At 35.7% G+C, this 15,661-nt stretch overlaps 2 protein-coding genes across 2 annotated transcripts; one reads left to right on the forward strand and one right to left on the reverse strand.

The window, feature by feature from the left end:
- Window positions 1-4,734: 4,734 nt before the first annotated feature.
- On the forward strand, window positions 4,735-6,659 carry ATLEA4-1 (Late embryogenesis abundant protein, group 1 protein). Its single transcript, XM_012227225.4, has 2 exons — window positions 4,735-4,865; window positions 6,230-6,659. The coding sequence occupies exons 1-2, from the start codon at window positions 4,779-4,781 to the stop codon at window positions 6,536-6,538; spliced, it is 396 nt and encodes a 131-aa protein (XP_012082615.1). The 5' UTR covers window positions 4,735-4,778; the 3' UTR covers window positions 6,539-6,659.
- A 448-nt stretch (window positions 6,660-7,107) lies between these two features.
- LOC105642409 (uncharacterized) lies at window positions 7,108-15,457 on the reverse strand. The gene is made up of 2 exons (XM_012227226.4): window positions 14,999-15,457; window positions 7,108-7,573 (listed from the first exon to the last, which is right to left on the reverse strand). Exons 1-2 carry the CDS (start codon window positions 15,245-15,247, stop codon window positions 7,337-7,339), a joined length of 486 nt encoding a protein of 161 aa, XP_012082616.1. The 5' UTR covers window positions 15,248-15,457; the 3' UTR covers window positions 7,108-7,336.
- Between the last annotated feature and the right edge of the window lie 204 nt (window positions 15,458-15,661).

Consider the following 15,661-nt stretch of genomic DNA (forward strand, 5'->3'; position numbering starts at 1 on the left):
TAGGCATGACTCGGGCATTGCCCCCAGTTCAGGAAACTTGGGTACTTAGGTCTGTTTTAAGGCTTTTGGTATTCTGAGGTGCTCAGGTCGGTGTTTGAGGCTTTTGGGTAGAAGGAAGCAACGCGCGAGCCAAGATTTAAGGGCATGACTCGGGCATTGCCCCTAGTTTAGGAAACTTAGGTGCTTAGGTCTGTTTTAAGACTTTTGGTATTCTTAAGGGTTCTCAGGTCAGTGTTTGAGGCTTTTGGTAATTTAAGGTGCTCAAGTCGGTGCTTGAGGCTTTTAGGTAAAGAGGAAGCAATGCACGAGCCCAAGATTTGAGGGCATGACTCGGGCATGGCCCCCAGTTTAGGAAACTTGGGTGCTTAGGTCTGTATTAAGGCTTTAGGGAGTTTTGAGGGTGCTCAGGTCAATGTTTGAAGCTTTTGGTAATTTGAGGTGCTCAGGTCAGTGCTTGAGGCTTTTAGGTAGAGAGGAAGCAATGCACGAGCCAAGATTTGAGGGCATGACTCGGACATTGCCCCCAGGTTAGGAAACTTGGGTACTTAAGTCTATTTTATGACTTTAGGGTTTTACGGGTGCTCAGGTCAGTGTTTGAGGCTTTTGGTAATTTGAGGTGCTCAGGTCGGTGTTTAAGGCTTTTTGGCAAGTGGGGGAGGTTTTAGTCAAGTACATTTCCTCGGATAAGGGTTGGTGTTTGGGTTTGTCTATCGGTTAGTGTTTAATTTGACAACTGGTTGGTATTTTAAGTTTGGCCACTAGTTGGTGTTTAGGTTTGACCACTGGTTGGTGTTTAAGTTTGACCAATGATTGGTGTTTAGGTTTGACCACTCGTTGGTGTTTAGGTTACTTCTTGGTCCATGACATGAAATGCTTGAATGCGTGAATGTCATGCCAAAATGGTTTAATGATGTTCTGGGACATATAATCCTAGGGATCGGATCTAGGTTCATTACATGCATTTGGTCGATTGGTTTAAATGGTCCCATCCTCTAGAGTTGGAATATACCTCATCATTTGACCATGTCGTATCAAATGGAACGATTGGTACGTCAAACCCTTTACACTACCATAAGGAATGGACGTGTGCAGGATTGGGTGAGCAGCTTTCTCAACTCGGGGCAACTCTAAGGAAGATTGCCCCTAAATGATAATAGTAACTTGGTTTACTTAATTCTAATGACGGAAAAGGATCCCAAATGATGCATCTGAATGTATGCAAAGGCAATTTTTCAATTGGATCCAAATCGGAGATTCGAAGCCTACTCAATAGTCCTCTTACTATATTTTTTTAGTTTTAAAAAAAAATGTTAAGTCCCCAGCGGAATTGCTAGTTGTGAGACCCCTTCCGAGTGCCATGGGAAAGATCTGAAGGACGGAGTCGATCCAAATAGGCCCATTGGTTAATTGGTCACGGAAACTGAGAGGAACTCTTTATGGTTCCTTTTTGTTTGATTAGATTGATTAGTCAGATTATGGCTCGGTTAAGCGCTTATGTTATGTTGGGTTGGCTCTTTGGAGTGCTTTGATTGGTGTTGATGTGGTAGAGTTGCCACCTTAATTTGTTTTTGTTTTCAAGGAAATATTAAGGAAAAAAAATCTCGTGTTGGACTCCATTTTTAGTTTGCCTTTTAGGATAAAAGCACTAGCCTTAAATCATTGGGTTCGGGGATTAGGTTTTTAGCTTCTTTCAAATGAATCAATGGTTTGGGTCATAATTGAGAAATTAAAATCAGTGTTTTGCATTAATGTCGATTTATCGGTGCATGAACATACTTATAATGCATGAAAATATAGTAGGTAGACCAACTCTAGCCTCGTTTGTCGAGGATTCTAGGTAGTGCGACACATTCCCCTAAGTCTCTACCAATCAGTTCGGTCGAAGGCCCCGCTACCTAGGCTGAAATCCGTAGTATGCCTTCGTACCTCATTTGTATGAGGATCAGGGAGCACGAAGTTCTACCATCGATTAGGATGGTAGGGAATTTGAAGGTGCCACTCAGGGAGTGGACTTAAAGGGTTTGTCGGGTGGACCGTGCTTTTGTTTGGAAAACTGGTTTTGTGGTTTTGCCGGACGGACCATGCTTTGACAGTTTATAAGGTGTCGGATGGACCAGGCTTAATTGACAAAGTTTAAGTTTAGTGGTTATACCTTAATGCTTGTGATGTCGCTGGATTGGAACTCCACGGTGTTAATCGACCAAAGAGGTCGAGTCTTTCTCCAAATAAGGTAAGGTAGGGCACAAGGACCCAAGTTATAGTCTTATAATATACTAGTGTTAATTAACAGATTATTATTTAATTCTTAAATTAATTAATAATAAATTAATTAACTATAGCTTTAGTCTAATTAGGAAGACTAAAGTGTGAGTGAAATTCAAAAGAATCGACTTTTGAGTACCAAGTCGAGCCTTAAACTCCACTAAGAAAGAAGAGTAAGGTCGGACTATATTGCCTTAGAATCGCATAAGAGAGAATGAGAGTCGTCGAAGCTTGAGAAGCGCTCAATCAAGCAACAAGATGTGCTTGAAATGAGGGGGTAAATGCCATATTTATAGGCCAACGGTGCTGAGTCATGGGCACGTCGATACCGAAGTCCCCTTTTTCAGTACCGAAGTGCGCCTTTTCGATACTGATTAAGGCCTTCGGTGCATGCCATTTTGGAATCAAAATTTAAGTGATCGGCGCCGGTGAGGAGGTGGTCGGCACTGATCAGGGCAAATTACTGCCATGCCCCTACTCTTTTATTTTAGGGTTTTCAAGATTCCGGATCTCCTTTTGAGGCCTAAACTACGTCCGATCCAATTGATTCTCGCCTCATTGGAACTATGGAGCCCGATGCTGAAATCATGATCAATAGCTCAATGCACTACCTCATTTTTGTGCCACTTGTACCGATTTTGTAAAAATTGGACTCGTCTCGTTTCAGCCCACTAGTGGCCCATGCCACCTAGGCCCCAAAAATTAGGGCTACCCTAATCTCCATTTGCCTATAAATAGGCTCTGGATTCAAAGGATTAGAGGTTGGATCCTTAGATTCTAAGGGAAAACTCTTACAAATTTAATACTAAATCTCAAGGTTGAATCTATAAACAAGTTTTATAGTTTAAGTACAAAAGATTAATCAATCTTTAACAAAACTTCCCTTAGCTTTCATGATCAATCTCCAACAAACACTCATTTTAATCTCTAAATCTCGGATTGTTCATTAATGATCAAAGCTTTTTGGGTGTTCTTGAATATATGCACTCAATCTTTGAGATTTCTTCAAAACAAGGTAACATATGAGAGTCCTTTATCTTTTACTTCATCTTTTTCTTCTTTCTAGTTATTAAAATCACTTGTTCTATATTGGTTGTGAGGAAAACCCGTGATCAACCAAATAGCCTTAGGTCTATGTAAGAAGCGGCACACACCACAATATTGTGGCACATGCCATACGTTGTGGTGCACGCCACTTCCTTGACGTCCAAATAATATGTTTGCTCTTTTTCTTGGCTCCAATCTGTGAAACCTAGCAACCATAAGAGAAATGGCACACACCAATACATGTGGTGCACGTGGTTTCAATCCAGAGACTCAGACTCTATTTTTTAAGTGCTTAAGTTCAATTCTTCAGGTCCTTTTAGGTCTAACACTAAGCACTAATGCTTTAATGGTGTTCTAAATCCATTTTTGCCTTAATAATCAATAATAAATAAGTTTCGAGTAGTGATGGTCACACATCAAATTCTTGAACTCAATATCTTGTTCTAATATAATCCTAACACATTTATTTTACTGTCATTTACTTTATTGCAATTTAAATACTATGCACTTTAATCTTTTATTTATTTATGTTTCAACTAACATCTAATCTTTGATTTTGATTATGCTTTATTTAATGCTTATGTTTGATTATTTACTAAATCATTCTATTAACTACCTAATTAGTTTAATAATTATATAATCATATTATTTTCATTGTTTACCAACTAATCACCTAATTAATTAATCTAAATATTACCTCGTAACTACTAATCCATACTGCTAAATTATATCTAAACATTTAGATTATTATCATCACTAAGTTAACACACTAATCATAATTAATATCATCTTAATTAAGGTCGATTTATCAATTGGTCCTTAAAGTCCTTAATTATTTACAAATTGGACATACTTGGGATAAATGGACACATGTACAAATTTAATTCACTCTAGTCCATATCTAATCGTTAAGTAAAGTTCCAATTATAATATTAATTCTTATATTGTCCAAATGCTACATGTTCTCAGTATAGATGATAATTAATTTAATTTCCTACTTAATTAGGTCACATTAATAGGAAAAGTTCCTGTAGTAATAGCAGCAAAATGGCTTTCCTAAGAAAATTCTTCATTTTATTTTTCGAACAATTAATATTTTTTCCGTCTCAAAATTTAAATCCTTTTTTTCTAAAATAAAAAAATTTATTATAAATATTGATATTTAAATTTTAACTTTTCGCTACGATTTTATCTTTAAAAAATTTTATAAAGTTTTTTAAGAAAATCAGTTAAATTAAATTTAGCCATCAAATTGCAACCCGATCATCAACTCGGTTGAAGTTCAATATTCTGTCCTGGTTTAAAAACGGAGCGTAGCTACTTGTCGCCACAAGAAAGGCATTGTTGCTGCATGCATGGCACGTGGAAATCAATCGTGGCTAGCTCCAACTTCTTTTCACTTCATAAATCCTTGTGTATATTTTTTCCAACAAAGAGAGAGTCCTTAATTTCTTCAAACGAACAGAAATATGCTATCAGCTAAGGAAAAAATCAGCAATATGGCAAGTGCTGCCAAGAAGCATGTAACCATATGCAGAGCCAAAGTTGATGAAAAGGTATTAAATATGTATTCTTCTTTCTTTCATTTTATTTTATTTACTTTTTAATTCACATGATTGGTTTTACTAAGATAAATAAGTATCATCGTATATCTCATTTAAAAACAACAAAATTTATTTATAACATAAATTCTTTTCGTTTATACAAAATTTAAACTATTAATATAATAGACGTTTTAGTTTTTAATTATATCAAATTTATTATGAAAATACTTTAAACTTTTTATAAAAAAATAATTTTGGAAATTATTGAAATACCATATAATTTGATTAAAAGCATTTATAGTATAACCCATTGTTTGGAATAAATGAATTCATAAACTTTTATGGAATTCATTTAAAAATCCATATTTTTGTGTTTGGAATGAAAAAAATATATAGATTTCAATTTTAGAAATTCAATTATATAAAATTGGACATAACTACACCAAATTCCACAAAATAAATGAAATTTCCAAATAAATTTTATAAAACTAAGCAATTTAACTTTTTATGATAAAACTATCATTCTCCTTTTATAAAGTCAATTTTTTTTCTTTTTTTTTTGCTCATTTAACTTATTTATTTTATCAAAGTCGATCAAACCCAAACCCATTTAAATTTTTTTTTTTTAGAAAAATATTTTTTTATTATTTTGTTTTTTTATTTTGCATTTTTTTATTGAGGAGAGAGATTTAATTTAAAATTACATTAATAATTAAATTAAATGCAATAATTTTATTAATATTATTTTTGTTTTATATTTTTATTTTAATAGAAATATGAAAAAATTATATAGCATAATGTAAATATTATTGGCATTTATTATTTATTTTTATGAAATCATTTCAAGGAGATTTTAGGAAACAAGCAAAAGAATTTTCAATTATAAATTTATTTCATACATAATTACATGGAATTGAATTGAATTACATGTTTTAAATTAATCATGCAAAATATGAAAAATAATAAATTGATCCCTAAATTATAATCAAATTAACATATGAGGATCTCTATTTTGAAAAATTAACTATGAAGTCTCTAACTTCTTTTTGTTAACACATTAGTCCTTTCATCCAAAATAATTTACTTTAAACTCTCAATTGATTGAGGAAATAGTCCCTAAATTACGTCAAACTAATTATGCAGTTTCTAACTTATGATCTCCATTAACATTTTGGTCTTTTTTTTCGGATCAAGTGTCAATAAGATCATTATTTAGAACTACAATTAGTTTTTAGAAATAGAAGTCCTCACATATTAATTTATTATCTTCCCATAATTTAATATTTAATTACATTACATTATGATTATGTTTACGTTTCCATATGGCTTGCCTGACATGACCTGAATTTAATCGAAGGCTGATAAAACTGTTGCAGGTAGAGAGAGCGTCAGCAAGGACACATGAACAAAAACAGATAGCAAAGGAGCGAAGAAAGGCGAAAGAAGCTCAGGCTAAGATGAAATTGCATCAAGAAAAAGCTAAGCATGCTGCGGAGAAATTGAGTGGGAGGCGAGCACATCATCTTTCCGGTGCGACCCATACAAACCACCACTATCCAACTACAGTAGATCCTGTAGTTGGAACCCATGCACATCAGCCTGTAGGAACCACAGGTACCATGGCTGGAACAACTGTTCCTACTTACCCTTTAGGAGGCCATCCTCCAGGTTATAAGTACGTCTAGGCATAATTTGTATCTTTTTTTTTATATCCTTTTCGTATGTGTCTGGTGTGTAGATGCTTGTGTTCTCTAATGAGTTCAATGCGTGAATAAGGAGCAAGAAAGACTTCAAAGCTTTCAAATACTATCTTTTATTCACTTGATATGTACTACTAATAAAAGAGATGGAAAATAAAGAACAATACTTTAGCACTCAACATTTATAATATAAGAACATAACAATGAACCTTTAATAGGGACATAACAGATCAAGATTCCAGAGTGAACAATGATAAACATCTAAATGCCAATCATGCGTTTTGAGATCATGAACTCATCAGCATAAGCAACTTGTTCATTTTAATTCATTCAAAGATCTTACAAAAACAAATACGAGAAATTGCATTGGGTTAGAGAACAGAACCCCCACACAGAAATTTTTTCATTTGTTTGGAGTCTACACTTTACAGAGATCAATTAATGCATCATACATTCAACCAAATCATTATATTTTGGTTTTTTTCTTTACTATTCTCTTCTTTTCTTTTTTTTTTTTTTTTCTTTTTTCACAAAAAGCAAAGTTGCCCAGACAATTTGTCAACTGTATGTGATATTCCGATTAAACAAATTGGGTAAAAACCTTGTAACACAGACATTAATACGATATGTGGTGGGTTGGGTTTTTGCACAGTTCATGGCACATTGACAAACCACAAAACTAATCTAAAAGAATTAGTAGCATCAGCCAATAACATTACTCACGCTACAGACTTAATTGATAAAACCCAAACGCACAAACCTCAAGTTCACTGGCGAGATACATCATACCCACTGGAATCTACCTTGATATTCTACACACTGTTGGATTTTTCCGCCATGAGAAATAACCTGATTCTTGATTTTTGCTGGTCGGGCACTTAGCTTCACTTGAAATCTCGGTAATGGTTTATGGTGGTCATCAACAGTGGAAGATGTATGTGGTAAGACCTCTTCAAGGAACTCATCTGCCACGTCTCCATCTTCATCTATCTTGAGGCGCCTTGCATGCCATCTCAGACCCTAGAACAAAGATTCAAGCTTTTTTTAACATACTTTTAAGGCATGAGATTCGATAATAAATGTCAAATATGACAGGGCCAAAACTATGAGTCTATGACTGCATAATATATGGAAATTGGACACGAGCCAAATACTGCAGTGTAGTCTGTAAAACAGGATAAAACCAAGTGAGGAACACTGCCTGGTAGACGTAACATGGGTAACCTTTGTTGCTCAGGATTCAATATGCCTTTCAGAAAAACCAAGAACTCTAGAACAAACTAGAGTGTGATTCTTAATGAAGGCAATAAAACTGTTGGAAGTATGTGGGTAATCCCACATTGGATGACATTTAATGAAAAGAGTGAATCAACCAAAATGGCTTAGATCATTTTATATTAAATGCAAGCCCAACTCATTGGAAGCCTAATATTTAATATACCGTTAATTGAATTTGATTACGTTGCTCCTAGGGTCTAGATTCTTAACAAAAAATGAAGGTATACTGCATGCACACAAGTATTGTATAAGAGAAGCACAACACATGGATACTTTTTACACAAAAGTCATATATCAGATGAACTGAAACAATCCCAGTTCCACCTGTTCTTGGGCAGATTCTGGCTGGTTTTGATGAGAGGTTTTTCGGGGAAAAAAAACATCAGTTCTTAACTGGGCATTCTGGCCAGTTTGGCCAAATTCCGATCTGTTTCTGGCTGGTTTCCACCCACTTTTAGTTCGGTTCCTCACAGTTGAGGTTCAGAACCTCTAATCAGAACACACTTAAAAATGTAGTAGACAAGCAAAGTACGCATGCATGTGCTGTGCTGGGAGAGAGGGTGAGAGGGAGGATCCAGTAAGCAAGATATTTGCCAGTGATGAACAGTAAAAATGCACAAGCTGGAGATGTCTCAGTCTGCCACAGCACAAACTATTACTGCTAGAATTACTAGAATCCACATTTTATAGCAAGCAAAGAGCTTGAAAAACAAAAAGAAAAAAAAAAATACAAGCTGTGTTAGGACAAGGAAGAGGAAGAGTAGAGAGATTGGAGAGAGAGAGTACAGAGGACTAAAAGAAAGAGATTATGAAAAAAAAAAAAAAAAAAAAAAAAAAAAAAAAAAAAAGACAACAAAAAGATTTAATTGAAGCGTAGAGAAGAATGAAGAGAGAGAAAGAGAGAAAGGAGGCTGTGGAAGCCCTAAGGAGCATTGTACTCTTTCCTTACCTTTTTTTTGTTTGTGTGTGTGTGTGTGTGTGTGTGGATTGTGGTGCTGCTTTGGTGGGTTGGGTACCAATCAAAGAGGTTGAGAGTAAGCACAAGCTCACCCATAAGCTCTTCAAGCTTTCTCCACCAAAGACAATAAAGGACGAGACAAATGCCTCATCATAGAAGCTTTGCTTCCAGGACAAAGTCAAGCCTAAAAGACCAACTTGCTGCATGGAAGCAAGCATTCTGAGCTAGAAGGAAGCAAGTAAAGGCATTGTAGGCCAACCATAGGAAGGAACGCACCATAATCCACAAATTGCTTATAGGATGTCAACAACGAAGCTAAGACTTTATACTGCATTTAATAAGGAGCGGGCTACATGGTAGTACACCATAAGTATAATATCAGCCTTGAATTAATAGCAAAGATAAAATAACACTAAGAAAATAGAAAAAATTGTAAATGGCATCATCTTGCACCTAGAAAAAGGCATGTGCCTAGACAATAAGGTGCATGCCACAAGTCACCTGCCTAGCCATGGCAGTCCACCACCGGACCCAGCAACAATTGGCCTTGAGCTTGAGGCACACTCCTTTAACAACTATGAAGATAGGAAAACAATTTACAAGTGCAAATTTGTCAGAAGTGCAGAAGTCAACCTCCTTTTTTGGCCCAGAACCAGTGACTGCTCAATTCTCCAGATCTTTTTGGCGCACCACTATTTGCTAGATGCACGAAAAATTCCATTGGAACATGCAAAGAGGCAATTAAAAACCAGGGGGAGGGGGGTTTTGGTAAATGAATGGCTGGTATTAGATGGCTAATATTGATCTAGTTGAAAATTGCTAACAATACCAAATATCCAACTTTCTAAATGAAATCAGCCACGGAAATGGGGGAAACAGATCGGTCAAAGAACTCTCCAAAGTCTAAAGCTTGCTGTCATTATGCAGAAGACAGTCAAAAGAATAAAAAATATGAGGCACAGAATGCTATGTGATGTGTCCCTTCAATCAAGTTTTACTAAAGCATTGAGAATTTTCTTAATTACATTTATGTTATTAGTAGTTTCAAAAAATAAACGGAGTTTCTTTACGTAATTTAGAGCTTCAGTTTCAAAACTAGAATTTAATCTCTTTGTAGCTACAAGTATAAGTTTACCTATAAACAGCCTACTCCTAATGCTAGTTGTATCAAGCATTAATAAAGAGAACTTCAATAAGAAATTATATTCTAAACTTTTTCTCTGTCTACTATTCTTGGGGATTCTAACAATTGTGAGTTTCTTTCCAGTTTTTCTAACAAATTTCATGAAAGGGGGGGGGGGGGTATACTTCCAGAGTATATGTTTCCCTAAAATGAAAAATTAGCGATAGTTTATATTAGTAAAGTCTTGTAAACCTAAGCTGTAGGCCATTTCACAATAATCAAGAAATAATGTGAAGCGATACATGTAAATGGAAATTAATTTCAAATGCTTTTGTTACTATAAATCATAATTATATCAGAATGTAATATTAATAAATCAGTTTCACCCATTATGCACATGCATAATTAAATTTATTTACATTTAATTCATTATATTCACATTATTTAGATGTAACATGATCAAATTACTTGCCTATGATTTACCTACGTGGAGGAGTTTCCCGACAGTGGGTAATTGACAATTAAAAGATTTGGAACAAGCAGCATTTGGTTTTTTATTCTGAAATTAATGGCAGGATTTCAAAATTAGTTTCAACTTTAATGGCCCAATTTTGATAGCTTTGACTTGTTGGCTAAAAACTAGTTCATTAAGGAGGCTCCACCTCTCCTTAACCTTTCTTACTGGGTCAGAATATCAATTGTATTTTCCTTAGCGAACATCAAATCCATATTTGGAGAACCAAACCTTTAGGTATCACCTTATTTGATTATAATCGCTTCTTCTTTCTTGCTATAAATACCTTATATAATTTCAGTTGGGACTTTTAATTCATTGTTGTTATCTTGATTCTTTTCTCATTCTCTCTTTATCTTCTCATTTATTACGTTTTTTCTCAGTACAACAGTTAATTCACCACTGTATCCTTCTCTCCTAAACACTGGACCTACTTACTACTCTCTAACTTGCCGCCTGGTGGATCCGGTTAAAGACTGCCTGTTCATCCTTCTGTATCCAAGCTTAGATGGCATCTCCTCACTGTCAAATAAAGATCAGCAGGCATCCGAATAGGCCTGATTAAGCCATCACATTCACAAATTTAACTAGATAAAAATCATTTCCCAAGTTCACAACTCCATAACTGCTTTTGTACCCCCAGAGAGCCTTCAAGTGGTCGAACAAAATAATCATAACCTATAGTCCTATCAAGGAGTTTAATAATCAAGGACCTTCGCCAAGGTTTGGGCAGACATCTCTTTTCATTATGAGAGAGAAGGATATTAGGACACTCAGCCTACCCCTTGTTCAAATCTGCATCGCCAGGAAGCAACATCCTCTTCCTCCTCCAATTCCACATCATTATCCATCTTGATATTATTATGTCCCCGCCATTAAGCACAGAATTCCGATACAACACTTTCACTTAGCCTCAAAGGGTTGTAAAGTAACCACTCGAAGAACCACCTAGGCGAGGAAAGTCCCAATTTTTTTTTTTTTAACCTTTCTATTAATTTTTGTTAGAAGATCAGATATTTCCTCGGATTTCCCAACCTTACCATGCATAGGGGGCTCATTGTTTGCGGCACTCTCCATTACTACTTTTATCATTTGATTTCATGCAGGTGCCACCTGAATGTGTTGGTAACACACTATTATTACTTGTATCCCTCTTCCCCACTTAAATGATAGACATCCCTGTCAATATCACTCGTCGATCATCATTATGTACAAGTGCCAAGACAAGCATTCCTTACAAGATACAAACAACAAAACAACAGAAACCACAAGATAAACATGACTATGGAAATCAATAGTGTTTGTCGCACCATTGTGATAATACTATTTTTAGAATAAAAGCACAAAAGAAGCATACTAAAGTTACATCTTTGTCTACAATCTCTTGTTGCTCATGGCATACACATGAACTATCACTTTCTCCATAAACACAAGTACTCCTCCTAGAGCTCATCACTCTCACCCAGATGACGTTCCTATTGCCTGCCTGCAATGGTTCCAATACCCACTGCTTGGTAAGAGATTACCACTCCATTTACACATGGTCAGGCACTGCGTTCTTGCATTGTAAGCATCACCTTCTCCGACCCTCTAGGTTGTCTTCTAGATGGTGCCTGTTCACTTTGGTCAACTCACTTTGTTTTTCTTGTCCACTATTGATTTCCATTTACTTGCAATACATTAGGTGCCCTCAAGTTCTATTAGTACACCTTTGTGGCTACTATGAACATCCTATCGCAGGATGGCTAATCTCAACCTCATTCAGGCCTCTTACATCTCGCATTTGATCATCTGTCATAGCATCTCATTGATTGCATCAATCTCTATTGGCTAACCCAAGAATGATTCTAGCTCATGGGTCACCTCAAGCTCTGTTGGTGCACCCTAGTGGCTAACACAATGACAAACACTTCCAATTGTCCTACTGGTAGCTTCGGACATTGGGTCATTTTCATTAGGTTGTTCACTAGCCTTTTATATCAGTTTCATCCAAGTTTCTCTCACAACAATCAACTAGGTGATGCACCAACTTTTATGGGCAGTTCTATAGCCTTAAAAGCATCTTGATGTATTTTTATTCCTTCCCCGCACCCCCCGGGCAGCTCTTTTCCCTTAGGATGAAATTTATCCAATATTAAATTTTAGCTCACAGTTTGTAAGTTTGTAACTAGCATCCGCTCTAGCCAAAGTTTTACGTATCTGAAATCACATGGTAGCTCACATTTTATAGTTCATCAAATCACATGTTATTTCACATTGCACTGCTTTTCCCATTGCACGCTTATAACAGAAATATAATATGACCAAGCTCACAAAGTAATGATCAACTTCTTGTTGCAGAACAGTAACAAACATTTACTCTAATAACAAATGTTACAAGGCCAGCACAATGACCCTTACTCCCTGTTTGGAGCCTAGACTTACCTCATTTTAGCCTAGCCAAGTACCAAGTACCAAATACTGGACACGACAGACAATCCTATTATGGCGAAACACAAGGCCTTGTGGGCATTCTGTGCCAGATATTTTTCCCCCATAAGAAACCTCGCCAAGGAGACACTTGCATTATGGGCGTCTTAGCTCCATAGTGTTCATGGGACTCCTCCCCTATGGAGACATTCCCCTCTGGCCAGAGTACGATGTCTGCTTCCTAGTTTACCACTAGAGCTAACTTAAGACCCAATATCATCCATCCAGCCTCATTGGTGGTGGAGAGCATTACACCAAATGTGTTTCCCCTTGTCAAAGTGTCATAGGAACATTTACACCTCTATGAATTTATCATAGAGGGTCTCAGGTCAAGCCAGTTACACATTGCATGACAAACAAAACATACTATCATACCCCAAAAACCAATAGGACTAAAGACCATAACAAGTAAATGCCCAAGAATTCCATAAGAAGTAAATGCCCAAGAATTGACAATCTTTTTATCACATATATAAAATTAGAACCTATAGCAAAATGTCATTCCTTTGTCAAATTTACAAGTGAAAAATGCAACTTTGACCACTGCCCAGGCAAAAAGTTCTGCAAATGAGGAAGCCAGCAATTCAGTGATGAGTGAACAAAATCCTCTCAGACTGTGTGAACGTGCACAGCAGCATTTCTAGAAAAGGATGCATCATATCCAGCAGTGATTTTGGTGGAGCTGTGTGGCAATGGGTCCAATGTCAAATGTATTCTAATACTTATCCAAATACTCCAAAGCCCAACAAACCTCATGAAATAATTTGTTATTGAATTTTGCATTAATGTTGTACAACTGAATATTCAAAAACAATTGCTTGTTTGCTAAAAATCCTTGCTTAGAAAACTATAAATCTTCTTGCTCTCAATATTACTGAATCACAAAAACAATTCTTCAACTTGTAAACCGAAGTCTAATTCACAGTGGGGTTAATGCAACATCTAGCATCAAACGCACAACTGTGCTATCTGTTTCTGTTGAAATTACAAGGAAACATGCATCTCCATTTTCCTAGGAATAATTTACAGAAATTACTTGAAAACTTAAACACTGTAATTACTATCAAAATAGAGTAAAGTGCCATTCAGTGTGCTAATCAAATGATTCAAGGTTAATGCATAATTCTGCACCAAGTAACAACAAACCAGAAATCAGCTCTATAAAAGACCAACCAAAGTTATTAAAAAAACACTGAAGCATCGTATACTGCAAGTCACTCAGACATATCAAAGTACAATTTGGGCAGAACATAAGGAAAGAAATTTGGAACCATGGAATCAAAACAACCTGCTTAGAAACTAATGGGTTACATGACCCAAGTACCAAATGGTTTTCACAATGTGTTTCGTTACAGTAGTCGCCACAAAGTACATAGAGCTCATTTGGAGGCGCTGCTGAAATTACTTTTCCAAAAAACAACAGTTTAGATGTCATTCATTTGGAAAAGTAGTTTGAGAGTGTCATTTAGCTGTTTTAAAGCTTATGTGACTAGAACATGTGAAGTTTTCCTTAAAAATAAACTTCAATAATCTATGTAGTTTCTCAATGTCAACTCAAATTAATGCCAAAGAGATCTATAATATATGTAATAGGTCTACGGATGGAAAAGAGAACAAGAAAAGCATATCAACAGCTGCAACTGAAATTATCCATCCCATTTGGAAGAACAAAATGACCATCTCTCGAAGTAGCAGTTATTTCTCAGTCTTGCAAATTAGATTTAGGACTCTAATGCAATTAATTCTTACTTCTTGCTAATGCTAATACAAACATCAGACCATGAACATGAAATGCATCCATTCGTTTCCATTATTAATTTCCCAAGTGTCAACTACTATTCAAATTTTTTAAAAAAAAATGAAAATCCCTGCTGAAATTTAGGCTTGCTGTTTTCAAATAGTAATGCAGATTCTAAATGTTCCTAATAACAATCCAAACAGAGCATAATAATCGATCACTAAAATTCAATGAACCCCTAAACACCACCAATTAAACTTTCATATTAATCCTAAAAATTCAAAACACCCAAAGAATACTCAGCAAAAAGCCATGAATAAAAAAAACAAAAATTTAAGTTTAGAGCAAAAATGGAGAAGAAAGACCTGAACGCCGCCATCGCCGGAGCTAGAAGGGACAATAAGTGGGCCAAGTTGTGGGCGGTCAACGGAAACCTGAACAGGGACGCTGAAGCCTTTACGGGGAAGCCCAGTTTCGTGGTGTTGGTGGTGGTGGTGGTTGTGGGGGTTTCTATGATCTTCGTCATTATCTTCTTGTTGTTGGTCTTTCACTTCGTGGCCGCCTTCGTCTCTGACAAACCCAAGAAGACCCGCGATCCTCTTAAAGAATCGCATCGCATTCCCAACAAAAAGAAAAAAGACTATCAACTAATCTCTGTCAAAAATCAAGATTTAACAGATAAACTAAGAAGAGAGGGGTTAGGCGAAGAATTGTAGCAGAAGAGATGGGGGTACAATATAGTATAGAGAAGGTCTCTTTGGTTGCACAACTGCTACAATCTGTTTTTGCTTTTTATTTCTTCTTTTCACTGAAAACAATGGATCTCTCTTAAACTCTGGTTCTGTCAGTTTTGGGGTTTTGTTTATTTATTTATTTATGTTTTTAATTTTTTTCCTTTTTCTTTTCATCTTTTTGTTAATTACTTTTTTTTAAATGTGGATTGTATAGATTTGTAATTTAAATTTTTAATTATTAATAGTAGTAATAATTAAATATATTTTAATGATATAAAGATTTTTTAACGAAGA

The sequence above is a fragment of the Jatropha curcas genome, chromosome 11 (genome assembly GCF_041381405.1).
Source record: "Jatropha curcas cultivar XTBG-Jc1 chromosome 11, XTBG_Jcur_1.0, whole genome shotgun sequence".
NCBI lineage: Eukaryota > Viridiplantae > Streptophyta > Magnoliopsida > Malpighiales > Euphorbiaceae > Jatropha > Jatropha curcas.